The following is a 12,882-nucleotide window of genomic DNA, read 5'->3' as shown; positions in this document are numbered from 1 at the left end:
TCTAAACCTCTAACCCATTACCCTAAATCTATGGCCACTAATTTTATTTACCTCTGATATTGGGAAAAGATTCCTACAGTAAACCAAATCTCTCATAATTTTATATACCTCAATCATGTAGCCTCTTAACCTCCTCTGTTCCACTATCAAAAGACCAAGTCTCTTCAATCTTTCCCGATAACTAAAACACTTCATTCCAGATAACTTCTCTACACCCTCTCCAGTGTTATCCATTCTTTTCAATAGTATGGTGCCCAAATCAATACAGTACTCAAGCTGAACTATGCTTTATATAGTTGAAATATAGCCTCCCAATTCTGGTATTCAACTAATGAAGGGAAGTATCCTATATGCATTCTTTACTAATTGGAGACAAAAGTTGAGAATAAAAGTACTTATCTGGTTGATTAAATTTTGTTTCTAGTCAATGGTGACTCCTTTGATGTTGATGGTGAAATACTTACTGATGTAAAAATCATTAAAATCGAGTGTGGCTGGAAAAATAAACTTGACATTGTCACAAATGATCATTGCCTGCAACTTTTGTGACACAGATGTTTTATTCTTTAAGTATTGCTGCAGGGAGGCATGGTTGCTCCATTTTTGGAAAAATTGTAAATAGAATAGATCATTGTGCACTCATTAGCAAATATCGCCCATTCTAATAATTTAATGTAAAGAAAAGCATTGCAGAAGCAGTTAACACTGGTTGCACTTGGGACACTCCCCTGAGGAACTCATAAATTGATGCCCTGGGATTGGGATGATTGACTTCCAAGAACTACAAACACTTAACTTGTACAGCAATGACTCTAACTCATGCAGGGGTTTTCCCTTCACATTATCAACAGTATTACCTGGGCTCCTTGCTATCTCACCTCATCTACTGCATCACCGGCCTGTCAAGGGTAGTCATTTTAGTCACATATAAAGGGTAAGGCATTTTTCAACTCTGACTGAATTTGCACAGCATATAGATAGTTATTAGGATGATCTCATCAACAATGATATATAATTCTAAAAAGCTGGTAGCATTTGCAAGTCCTTATCTCATTTTTGTCTTCTCACCATTACTTCCAGCTTTGAGATTTCAAGTTCCTGGCATTAATTGTTCTGTAATATATTCACTCCTGGAGAAAAATGGTTAGTGGTGGAATGACCCACCTTCTGTCCGATGCTTATTTTGTAATGCATCATTTAAGTATCTTGGTGCACCTGTAGCAATAATACCTCTCCTTTCAAAAGTATATTCCTAGTATCTGCAGTTAGAATACAATTTCTTTTGAACTTATAGTCTTCTAACATCTTTGGACTATTTTTACTGTGCCCATGGTCTTTTTTTTTATATCAATTATGCTATGCTTGCACTGTTGTAACTATATGTTGTAACTATGTGGTTTTGTGCAGGTCTTGTAGCTTTAGTTTTTGGTCTTGTTTAGTCTGGTGGGTTTGGAGCTCCTTTCCTGGGAACACGCTAAGATGGTAGTGCGATATTAATACGCAGCAGCCTCTCCGGACTCTGGACTGGAGATTGCCAGATGTTATGTGGATTTTCTGGTGTAGTCTGTTTTGTCATATGCTTTTGTGATATAATTCTGGAGGAACATTGTCTCATTTTTTAACTGCATTGCATTTGTGGTTTCTAAATGACAAATAAACTGAATCTGAATCTCTCTTCTGTAGTTTGTGACCTTTTAAGTCATCGCTTAAATAAATAACGTTCAACCATCTGCCCTGTCGGATAGCCAATAAGTTAAACAGACAGCACCAAATTTAACCTGAGCTTATTGTAAACAATTCACACTGTGTATGCAGTACACTATTGTGCTGTTGTGTCTTTGAAGATTCTGGGTGCCAACAGACTTCCTGACCACACATTCTAATTGAATTATACATCTTCTTAATTCAATTTTAACAGAAAGTGTTTCAACTTTATTATTTATTGTTATTGTCTCATTTTATAGACTAATTTGGGCAATAAAATATAAAGTAATATCTTACGGACTCCATCCAAGATCTGCAGGGTTGATGTAAAGTATTCCTGCTCGTGACACAGTAGCTGGTGTAGCAGTTCTCAGGTGACTTATTTCAAAAAGCAAACGCATTGTTGGGTTCAGTGGAATTCGTTCATTGCTAGCAAGAGTTAGCACCTTCGCATTGTGAATAAGTCAAATTACAAAAAAAAAGAAATAATTTAATTTCCCTGAGAAACTGAGAAAAAGAATAGCTCTTAATTGTAATAGTTTGTTTTGGAGAAAAGTATCCCAGTGTACAATAGATTAAACCCCAAAATTGTCAGCATTATTAGCATTTTTTAAATTTTTATTTCACAACTAAAATTTATGTTACTGTCACTCAGAGTAAAAGCAACTAATTTTCTATAAAACAAAGGGGAAGCCAGAAAACCTTAAGTGAATAAACCAAGGCAAATCTGTTCTGTTTGCACATAATTTTTCACTTAGTGGAACTTTATCAATAAAATGTCAAATGGAGGCATTGATAATATACTGAAAATACTTGTGCAAAAATGAGAATATTATTTATGAACAATTCTGTTCATAAAGTGTAAAAACTGTTATTTATAGTTTCTTTCTAACATTAAGAAAGGTAAACATCCATTGCTTTATTCACACTAAAAGTGTTTACCACTAAAGAAATGGAAAATTGTAGAAGGACATTTAACCCTTCAGCTGTGAGTAGACCAATATAAAATTACTTAAAGGTATTATAAAAAGAATTTGCCATTCAGTGGCTTCTGTAGTTTATGCTATTCAGTTTCATGGTAAAGTATTTTTGCTATGCGAGAATTTAAAATCTCAACAATGTACATAAAAAATATGTGGAATAAATCAGACTGCAATTTGCTAACTTTGTGAGGAGGTGTGGACAATACTTATGAGCAAGGCCTAATGTGATCAAATTGAATATTCAACCAAGACAGATTCAGATATCACATACAAAATGTTGGAGTAGCTCAGCAGACCAGGCAGCATCTATGGAAAAGAGTATAGTTGACATTTCAGTGACGAAGGGTCTCAGCCCGAAACATTGACTACTCTTTTCCATAGATGCTGCCTGGCCTGCTGAGTTCCTCCAGCATTTTACATGTGTTGCTTGGTTTCCAGCATCTGCAGACTTTCTCTTCTCCAGATTCAGATATGTAGGTTTTCTAATTTACAGCTCTTCTGTCAGAGTGCTTACAAAGAAGCCAACAAAGTAGGAAGATCATAAGCATAGGAAATGGTGAAGAGAAGCAAAGAGGTTCTGTTTGGGGCTAAAAATAGATAAGCAAAAAAAAAAACCGGGTGAAAATAAGGAACGCAGTAACAATTACTTTATCAATGAAACCAGTAAAGCAGCAGCTTAAGAATTGACAAAAAGTTGGATTTTTAGTTCTTTTCTAGACAACAAAGGCATGTCAGGTCTCTTCAATCACTTCTGATGCACAACCTATGAAATATATTGTTAAATGGACATGTTAAAGATCCAGCTTTGGAAAAAAAGTTGAATTTCCCCATGGGGATGAATAAAGTATCTATCTATCTATCTATTAAGCCTCCTCAAACGTGTCATGCATATAGCGCATTACATGGTACAATGGATGGCACTTTTGAGGAAGAAGCCTTCCATAATTTGGGTATCCAATACCTTGGCCATAATATTGAAAACTGACCATTGCTTTGGAAGGTAAGGGTTAAATGAGCAAGTCTGGAAGGGAGAACAAAGAATGGGAAAAAATAAATCAGGGAAACTTATCTGGGAGAATGTGTGTATAAGATGAATTAGAGAGGAGTTCTAGCAACAAATGGGATAAAATAATAACAGATAAGGAAAATTAAAGCTTTGGGGCTTTTATTAGGTTCAAAGTAAATTCATTATCAAAGTATATATCCATTGCCATATACTGCATTGAAATTCATTTACTTGCAGTCATTTACCATAGAATTTACAAAAAAAACTACACATGAAATACAATGTTAGAAGAAATAAACTTTTGTGGAAGAAATAAACAGGCAGACTATTACTTAGATGAGGAAAGAATTCAAAATGATGCAAATAGATTTGGGAGCCTTTGTGCGGGATATCCTAAAGGTATCTTCCAGGTTGAGTCGGTGGTGAAGGCGGCAAATGCAATGTTGGCATTTATTCCTGGAGGTATAGAATATAAGAGCAGGAATGTGATGTTGAGGCTCTGTAAGGCACTTGTGAGACCATTTGGAGTATTGTGTGCAGTTTTGGGCTCCTTATTTTAGAAAGCATATGCTGAAATTGGAAAGGGTTCAGAGAAGATTTACAAGAATGATTCCAGGAATGAAAGGATTACTGTATGAGGAACGTCTGGCAGCCCTTGGGCTGTATTCCCTGGAGTTTAGGAGAATGAGGGGGGGAATCTCATAGAAACATTCCAAATGTTAAAAGGCCTGAACAGATTAGATATAGCAAAGTTATTTCCCATGGTAGGGGAGTCTAGGACAAGAGGGCATGACTTCAGGATTGAATAACGTCCATTTACAACAGAGATATGGAAAAATTACTTTAGTCAAGAGGGTGATAAATCTGTGGAATTTGTTTCCATGAGTGGCTGTGGAGGCCAAGTCATTAGGTGTATTTAAGGCAGAGATAGATAGGTTCTTGATTATCCAGGGCATCAAAGGGTATGGGAAGAAGGCAGGAGAGTGGGGATGATTGAAAAAATTGGATCAGCCCATGATTGAATGTCATTGCAGACTCAATGGGCCCAATGGCCTACATCTGCTATATCTTATGGTCTTATAAACATTGACAAACCAACAAATATACACGAGTTGTAAAGAGTCCTTGATTGTATGTCATAAAATCAATTCTGAGTAGTGATAATTGACATTAACTGCACCATTCAGCAGTCTGATGGGTGTAGCCAGAAATTCTAACACATGAGGTCATATGGGTAGAAATGGGGGAACAGAAAAAGGAAAATCTAATTTTCAGGGCATACTATTGATTCCTAAGCAATTTGTATGAGACAAGTGCAAAGAAGGATTAAAAAAAATGGTTATTGTAGTGGATTTCAACTACCCTTACACTAAATTAGGGCAGGGCAGGGCAGGAAGTATAAAATTCTTGGAATGCATTCACCAGAATGAGTTTAAGCAACTTTTTTTTTAGCAAATACAGACAAGATAGGGACTTCTGGATTTAATATAACGAATCAACTTAAGGAAATGTTCTATCAAAAATGGTGAATAAAACTGCTGAAGAAAGGAAAGGGTTAGTGCAATTCTCAAAAGAATGTCTAAAGTTTTGCTAAATATTTTAAGATACTATCTTGAATAGAGGTGATACAAGTTATTAAATCATGATCCAATTCAAATGTGACATAATGTGACAAAACAAAAACTACAAAAATATAGTAAGAGTTGGCATTCCATTATTTGAAAATGTTTTCTTATTCAAGCAAAGTTAGCCCCCCATACTGACTATTGAAATGTTGACCAACCTTGTTGTCGTCCATCACAGTATTAAGAGATTCAATCCACATTGGATCAATGTCACCATCTAACACAATCCATTTTGGTCCATCATGTGAAATGTTGGCCAGGTCACGCATTATGGTTGAAAAAAGTCCTGAAATGCCAAAACAAAGCCATTAAATATAACCTTTCCAAGTCTATACGGGTATCCGTCCCCCTCTTTTCCTTCGCTACATCAACGACTGCATTGGCATTGCCTCCTGCACGCATGCTGAGCTCGTTGACTTCATTGACTTTGCCTCCAACTTTCACCCTGCCCTTAAATTTACCTGGTCCGTTTCTGACACCTCCCCTTCCCTTTCTTGATCTTTCTGTCTCCATCTCTGGAGACGGCTTATCTACTGATATCTACTATAAGCCTACAGATTCTCACAGCTACCTGGACTATTCCTCTTCCCACCCTGTCTCTTGCAAAAATGCTATCCCCTTCTCACAATTCCTCCGTCTCTGCCGCCTCTGCTCTCAGGATGAGGTTTTCATTCTAGGACGAAGGAGATGTCTTCCTTTTTTAAACAAAGGGGCTTCCCTTCTTCCACCATCAACTCTGCTCTCAAATGCAACTCTCCCATTTCCCGCACATCTGCCCTCACCCCATCTGCCCGCCACCCCACTCAGGATAGGGTTCCCCTTGTCCTCACCTACTACCCCACCAGCCTCCAGGTCCAACGTATAATTCTCCGTAACTTCCGCCACCTCCAACGGGATACCACTACCCAGCACATCTTTCCCTCCACCCCCTTTCTGCTTTCCGCAGGGATCGCTCCCTATGCGACTCCCTTGTCCACTCGTCGTCCCCCCCATCCCTTCCCACCGATCTCCCTCCTGGTACTTATCCTTGTAAGCAGAACAAGTGCTACACCTGCCCTTACACTTCCTCCCTCACCACCATTCAGGGCCCCAGACAGTCCTTCCAGGTGAGGCGACACTTCACCTGTGAGTCGGCTGGTGTGGCATACTGCGTCCGGTGCTCCCGGTGTGGCCTTTTATATATTGGTGAGACCCGACGCAAACTGGGAGACCGTTTCGCTGAACACCTATGCTCGGTCCGCCAGAGAAAGCAGGATCTCCCAGTGGCCACACATTTTAATTCCACGTCCCATTCCCATTCTGATATATCTATCCATGGCCTCCTCTACTGTCAAAATGAATCCAAACTCAGGTTGGAGGAACAACACCTTATATACCGGTTGGGTAGCTCCAACCTGATGGCATGAACATTGACTTCTCTAATTTCCATTAATGCCCCTTCTCCCCTTCTTACCTCATCCCTTACATATTTAGTTTTTTTTTTCTCTCTCTCTGTCCATCACTCTGCCTGTTCTCCATCTTCCTCTGGTGCTTCCCCCACCCCCCCCCCTTCTTTCTCCTGAGGCCTCCCGTCCCATGATCCTTTCCCTTCTCCAGCTCTGAATCACTTTCACCAATCACCTTTCCAGCTCTTAGCTTCATCCCACCCCCTCCGGTCTTCTCCTATCATTTTGCATTTCCCCCTCCCCCCACTACTTTCAAATCTCTTAGTATCTCTCCTTTCAGTTAGTCCTGATGAAGGGTCTCGGCCTGAAACGTCGACAGTGCTTCTTCTTATAGATGCTGCCTGGCCTGCTGCGTTCCACCAGCATTTTGTGTGTGTTGTTTGAATTTCCAGCATCTGCAGATTTCCTCGTGTTTGAAATATAACCTTTACTCAATTCAGAATAATAATAACATTCCTGGACTTCTCTAGTGCCTTTAACACCATCCAGCCCAAGATCTTAAGGCACAAACTAACGGAGATGGGAGTAGACTCTCACATGGTGGATTGGATAGTGGACTACTTGACAGATAGACCTCAGTATGTGCGGTTGGGAGACTGTAGGTCTGACACAGTGGTCAGCAGCACAGGAGCGCCGCAGGGGACCGTGCTCTCTCCAGTCCTGTTCACCCTGTATACATCAGACTTCCAATATAACTCGGAGTCCTGCCATGTGCAGAAGTTCGCTGATGACACGGCCATAGTGGGGTGTGTCAGGAATGGACAGGAGGAAGAGTATAGGAAACTGATACAGGACTTTGTGATATGGTGCAACTCAAACTACCTGTGTCTCAATATCACCAAGACCAAGGAGATGGTGGTGGACTTTAGGAGATCTAGGCCTCATATGGAGCCAGTGATCATTAATGGAGAATGTGTGGAGCAGGTGAAGACCTACAAGTATCTGGGAGTACAGTTAGACGAGAAGCTAGACTGGACTGCCAACACAGATGCCTTGTGCAGGAAGGCACAGAGTCGACTGTACTTCCTTAGAAGGTTGGCATCATTCAATGTCTGTAGTGAGATGCTGAAGATGTTCTATAGGTCAGTTGTGGAGAGCGCCCTCTTCTTTGTGGTGGTGTGTTGGGGAGGCAGCATTAAGAAGAGGGACGCCTCATGTCTTAATAAGCTGGTAAGGAAGGCGGGCTCTGTCGTGGGCAAAGTACTGGAGAGTATAACATCAGTAGCAGAGCAGGCTACGGTCAATTATGGAAAACCCTGAACATCCTCTACATAGCACCATCCAGAGACAGAGAAGCAGTTTCAGCGACAGGTTGCTATCGATGCAATGCTCCTCAGACAGGATGAAGAGATCAATACTCCCCAATGCCATTCGGCTTTACAATTCAACCGCCAGGAGTAAGATATGTTAAAGTGCCGGGGTTAGGACTCAATGTATTTAAGTAAACTACTTAAGAACTTTTAAAAAGCTATTATTAATGCTTTTTGAGAGGGTGATTTTAGATGCATATCATATTTTTACTGAGTTAAGTATTGTATGTAATTAGTTTTGCTACAATAAGTGTATGGGACATTGGAAAAAATGTTGAATTTCCCCATGGGGATGAATAAAGTATCTATCTATCTATCTAATTCATTTATAAGCATGTTATGAGCATGAGTTTATAATATTACAAACTATGCAAAGATTTTCTGCATTTTCTCAGCTCATGATATTGTGTCAACCTACATGAATATGCTTCATGATCAACCAAACCTTCCATAACTGCACAACCTATAACCCTCGATTTTCCTTACAGCCATGTACCAATGTCCCAATTATATCAAGCTCTATCAACACTCTCCCTTAATCTTTCCTCCACTCACCTTAAATGGATGTCCTCTGGTATTGGCCATTGCTGCCCTAGGAAAACAGTGTGCATTATCCTCTCCATTTATGCCTCTTATAATCCTATACACTTCCATCAAGTCCCCTCTCATCTTCCATGCTCCAGAGAGAAAAACTGTGGCTTGCACAAAAGAAATGTTCTCTAATCCAGCCAGCATCCTGATAAATCTGCTTTGTAACCTCTCTATAATGAGGTGACCATAACTGAACACAATACTCCAAATGTGGTCAAACCAGAGTATTAGAGAACTTCAACATTACTTCACATCTCATGCATTAAGTCTTCCAACCATTTTGATTTGCAAGATTCCTGCTGTTAGTTGGAAGTTTTAGCCAAAAACATTTGCACAACCTGGCTGAAATTTCTACAAATTTTACAGTGGGAAGTCAGATGAATGGGATAGATGGTTGAGGTAGATTAAACATCCTCGTTAATCCTCTTTAGCTGCAGTATAAATGCACTCTTATAAAACTGAAATTGTACTATAAGACTTTAGATCATATTGACTTTAGACCATAAATAGTTTAGTTGTCAGGTTCCCTCTACAAACACACATGAAAAACACACTTCATTTTGAGAAGTGCAATTTTTTGCTGTCCAAGTCTATATTAATGTTTGGACAATAATTTTCTGCATAGCTGTTAAGTGAGCATATAGGTGATCCAGATTTTTTTTACAATGCTCTGAAATAAATATATTGATTTTATATTAGAATTTCACCCGTAGGTGATCTTTATTTTAAAATGAATATAAAATAAATATACGGAAAGGGCATTAGGTGCTTTGAAGATCTTTTCACAGATAAGTGCTTTCAAACTTTTGAACAATTGTCTGTAAAGTTTGGCCTCATTTCTTTAGACATCTCCAAATTAGACATTTTATCAACCCTTTAATACCAAACTTTCCTGAGGTACTCGTTAAAAATGTTCTGGATTTGTTTCTTCATATGAATCCATTAGGTAAAGGTTTAATTTCTACTATTCAAGATATGTTAATGTTGAGGCGAGCTCCCTTTGATAAAATTAAAACTGCCTGGGAGCACGATTTAAAATTTTCTTTGTCCGATGAGGTTTGGGATTCAATTCTCAAGTCAGTTAATTCAACTTCTCTATGTGCTCACCACTGCCTTTTACAGTTCAACGTGACACACAGGGCTCAATGTCTAAAACTAAATTGTCACAGCTTTATCCTGATATTAACCCCTGTTGCGGTAAGTGTACAGGGGGCGAGGTTTCCCTTATTCAAATGTATTGGGCTTGTCCTAGCATGCAGAAATTCTGGAGAGTTTTTTAAAACTTTATCTCATATACTTAATTGCTATTTGGAACCTAACCCTCTGATTGCTCTTTTCGGTAGTTCAGGAGAAGTTGACATGCATTTGACTCCGACTAAATGTCATACATTGTCTTTCGCCTCTCTTTTGGCCAGGCGTGCAGTGCTTCTTAGGTGGAGAGATGCTGCCCCACCCACTCATGCTCAATGGCTTAGAGATATTATGTCCTGCTTAGACCTTGAAAAGATTCATTATTCACTTCTTAATTCGTACATAAAGTTTCAAAAGGTGTGCGGACCCTTTCTTGAATATTTTCATAATTCCTGTTTAGATAACCCTTTTTTTCTTATGCATTTAAATCGCTTACTTCCAGCTTCTTACAGTTAAGATTTATAGTTTTTTTAAAATCTGTAAACATATTATAGATTAGGTATTAGGCAATATACCTTCTTTTTATAAATACAGCTCTGTGGTGATAAAGTTCAGATTAACCTTTTCATATGTCGTAAGGTTGGCTTAGAGTTGGGTAGTGGGAGGGTGGGGTGGTAACTAATTTTATACAATTCTACCATGGGTGCTTTCCTTAACTGTTATGAACTGTACTTTTGATATGTTTGTTTTGCACTGTATAAAGCTCTTTTTTTAAAAACTTTTTTTTGTTTTGTCGCATTGTAGAAACTCATAAAAATTAATTAGAAATAAATAAATAAATGTTTCCAAGCTATAATCCTTTTTGGCAGGGTGAGCATTCGTAGTCCATCCCTAATTACCAAGGAAGTAAATCACTGGACATTTCACTAAGCAATGAAGAACCAATTGCACTGGCAACAAAGGAGGTTTATAATTCCTTATTTTTTCTTCCTTACTTTTATCAATATATTTCCTTACTTTCTTGCATTGAAATTAACCAGCCACTGTTGGGGATTCAAATTCATTTCTCCAGATCCTGACCTCTAGAAACAAATGCAGTAACATTACACTGTGCTACTTCACAACTATTTTCAGTGGAGCTACAATAAAACTTCCATATACATGCAGATCATGTCTGAGTCAACTGCCCGCTAAAGTTCAGATGGCAGAGTAGGAGAAACCCCAAGGAAACTCGCCCTCCTCCATGCATTCTAGAAATGAATTTTAAAACAGTGATTAACCAAGCAGATACTACCTTTCCTTTATCATTTGTGCTTAGCAATTCAAACCAATTACCGTCTTTCCATTCCCTTGTTGCTGGGTTAATAATCCCAAACAATTCATCACAAGTCACAGCTTTGGGATCTAGATCAACACTGATGGCTTTTCGTTTCAGGTTCAGGTAAGTTGTTTTCAAGGACTGCATTACCTGCAAAGTTAAACAAAAAGCAGTAAGACTGAAAATTAATGATCAAAATCATTGGCTAGTATTAGCCTGGCTTATTTGCCACTTGTTAGTCTATGCCTGAATGTTGTCAGGATATAACATACTTCATTTTCTAGGGAGAGAGAATGGAATTAAACATTGTTCACTGATAATTATGCACTTCTGATATGATGGGAAGGTAGGCAATCATGAACATAGTTCTCCTGTCCTAAGAAATACCTGTTAGGTGTTGGAGCTTAGACAACTGATGTTCAACAAACATTACCATCTTTGTTTGTATGTAGATAGATAGATAGATAGATAGATAGATAGATACTTTATTCATCCCCATGGGGAAATTCAACTTTTTTTTTCCAATGTCCCATACACTTGTTGTAGCAAAACTAATTACATACAATACTTAACTCAGTAAAAAATATGATATGCATCTAAATCACTATCTCAAAAAGCATTAATAATAGCTTTTAAAAAGTTCTTAAGTCCTGGCGGTTGAATTGTAAAGCCTAATGGCATTGGGGAGTATTGACCTCTTCATCCTGTCTGAGGAGCATTGCATCGAAAGTAACCTGTGTATGTGCATGTGTATGTGGTGTGGCTCCAGATATACTTAAACTTCAGATTTACCAAGGCTTCCAATTGAAGTATATCCAGCCCTTCTGACTCCCAGTGATTCTTTCAAGCAGTGTTCAACATGTACTGATTCATCTTTTACAGTACAACAGAAGATGACAGTCTGCAGGAGGCTTTCTGGCTCAGGTTTGACATTATGTCATCCAACTTCCCAGAATTTGAAGAAAACTCCCAAAATGACTCGATCCTAGATGTACAGCACTATGTGAATACCCCTCATGGGATTCTTTTGCTTATGGTTATCCATATTTTCCAGAGTATTATTATCAACCTTACTTGTCATGTGACAATGGGAATGAAGCACAGTAAGGGCAGGTTGGTCAAGGACATTTACTTGTAGATATTGGTATGAGATTCATTCTCATACACCTTATAGAAGTGACTAAAATGATGAGGGCCATAGATAAGGTGAATGCATACAGTCTTTCCCAGAGTTGGGAATTAGAAGGCATAGATCTAAGGTGAGAGGGGAGAGATTTAATAGGAACCTGAGGAACAATGCTTTCCACACAGAGTGGTCACTCCCAGAGGAAGTGGTTGAGGCAGTAACAACATTTAAAAAGTTGGATGTTGCTGGGTACATAGATAGGAAAGGTTTAGAGTAAAATAGGCCAATTGGACTAGCTTAGATAGGTATCCTGGTTGAAATTGACTAGTTGGGCTGAAGGGCCTGTTTTCATGATGTATGACTATGATCCTGCCTTAGAAGAGTAACCACAAGCACTGCAGTAGTTAAAGAAGGCAGGTCCTTGACATTATCAGAAATACTGACGATTCAGTTTCTGTGGTCAGACACACGCACACACACTATATTGCTCAATAGACTGAAATTTAGCAATTTTATTTCTATGATTAAGGAAAGGAAAGAGAGAGACAGAAAAAAAATTGTCTGGTTAGCCTGACATGAGTAGTAAGGAAAATATAAGAATTACTGAAGGAAATGATACTTCAAAAATAATAATAGGCTTAGG

At 38.6% G+C, this 12,882-nt stretch overlaps 1 protein-coding gene across 1 annotated transcript in view; it reads right to left on the bottom strand.

Moving 5' to 3' along the window:
* LOC140714860 (dynein axonemal heavy chain 17-like) overlaps positions 1–12,882 on the bottom strand; it is a 249,147-nt gene that overhangs the window by 98,750 nt on the left and 137,515 nt on the right. The window contains exons 41-43 of the mRNA XM_073026542.1: positions 11,131–11,263; positions 5,477–5,604; positions 2,002–2,150 (exon numbers count right to left, since the gene is read on the bottom strand). Coding sequence (XP_072882643.1) covers positions 2,002–2,150; positions 5,477–5,604; positions 11,131–11,263 — 410 coding nt within the window. The remainder of the gene's footprint in view (positions 1–2,001; positions 2,151–5,476; positions 5,605–11,130; positions 11,264–12,882) is intronic.

Source organism: Hemitrygon akajei, chromosome 22, assembly GCF_048418815.1.
Source record: "Hemitrygon akajei chromosome 22, sHemAka1.3, whole genome shotgun sequence".
Classification (NCBI taxonomy): Eukaryota; Metazoa; Chordata; class Chondrichthyes; order Myliobatiformes; family Dasyatidae; genus Hemitrygon; species Hemitrygon akajei.
This window is presented reverse-complemented; position numbering and strand designations above follow the sequence as displayed.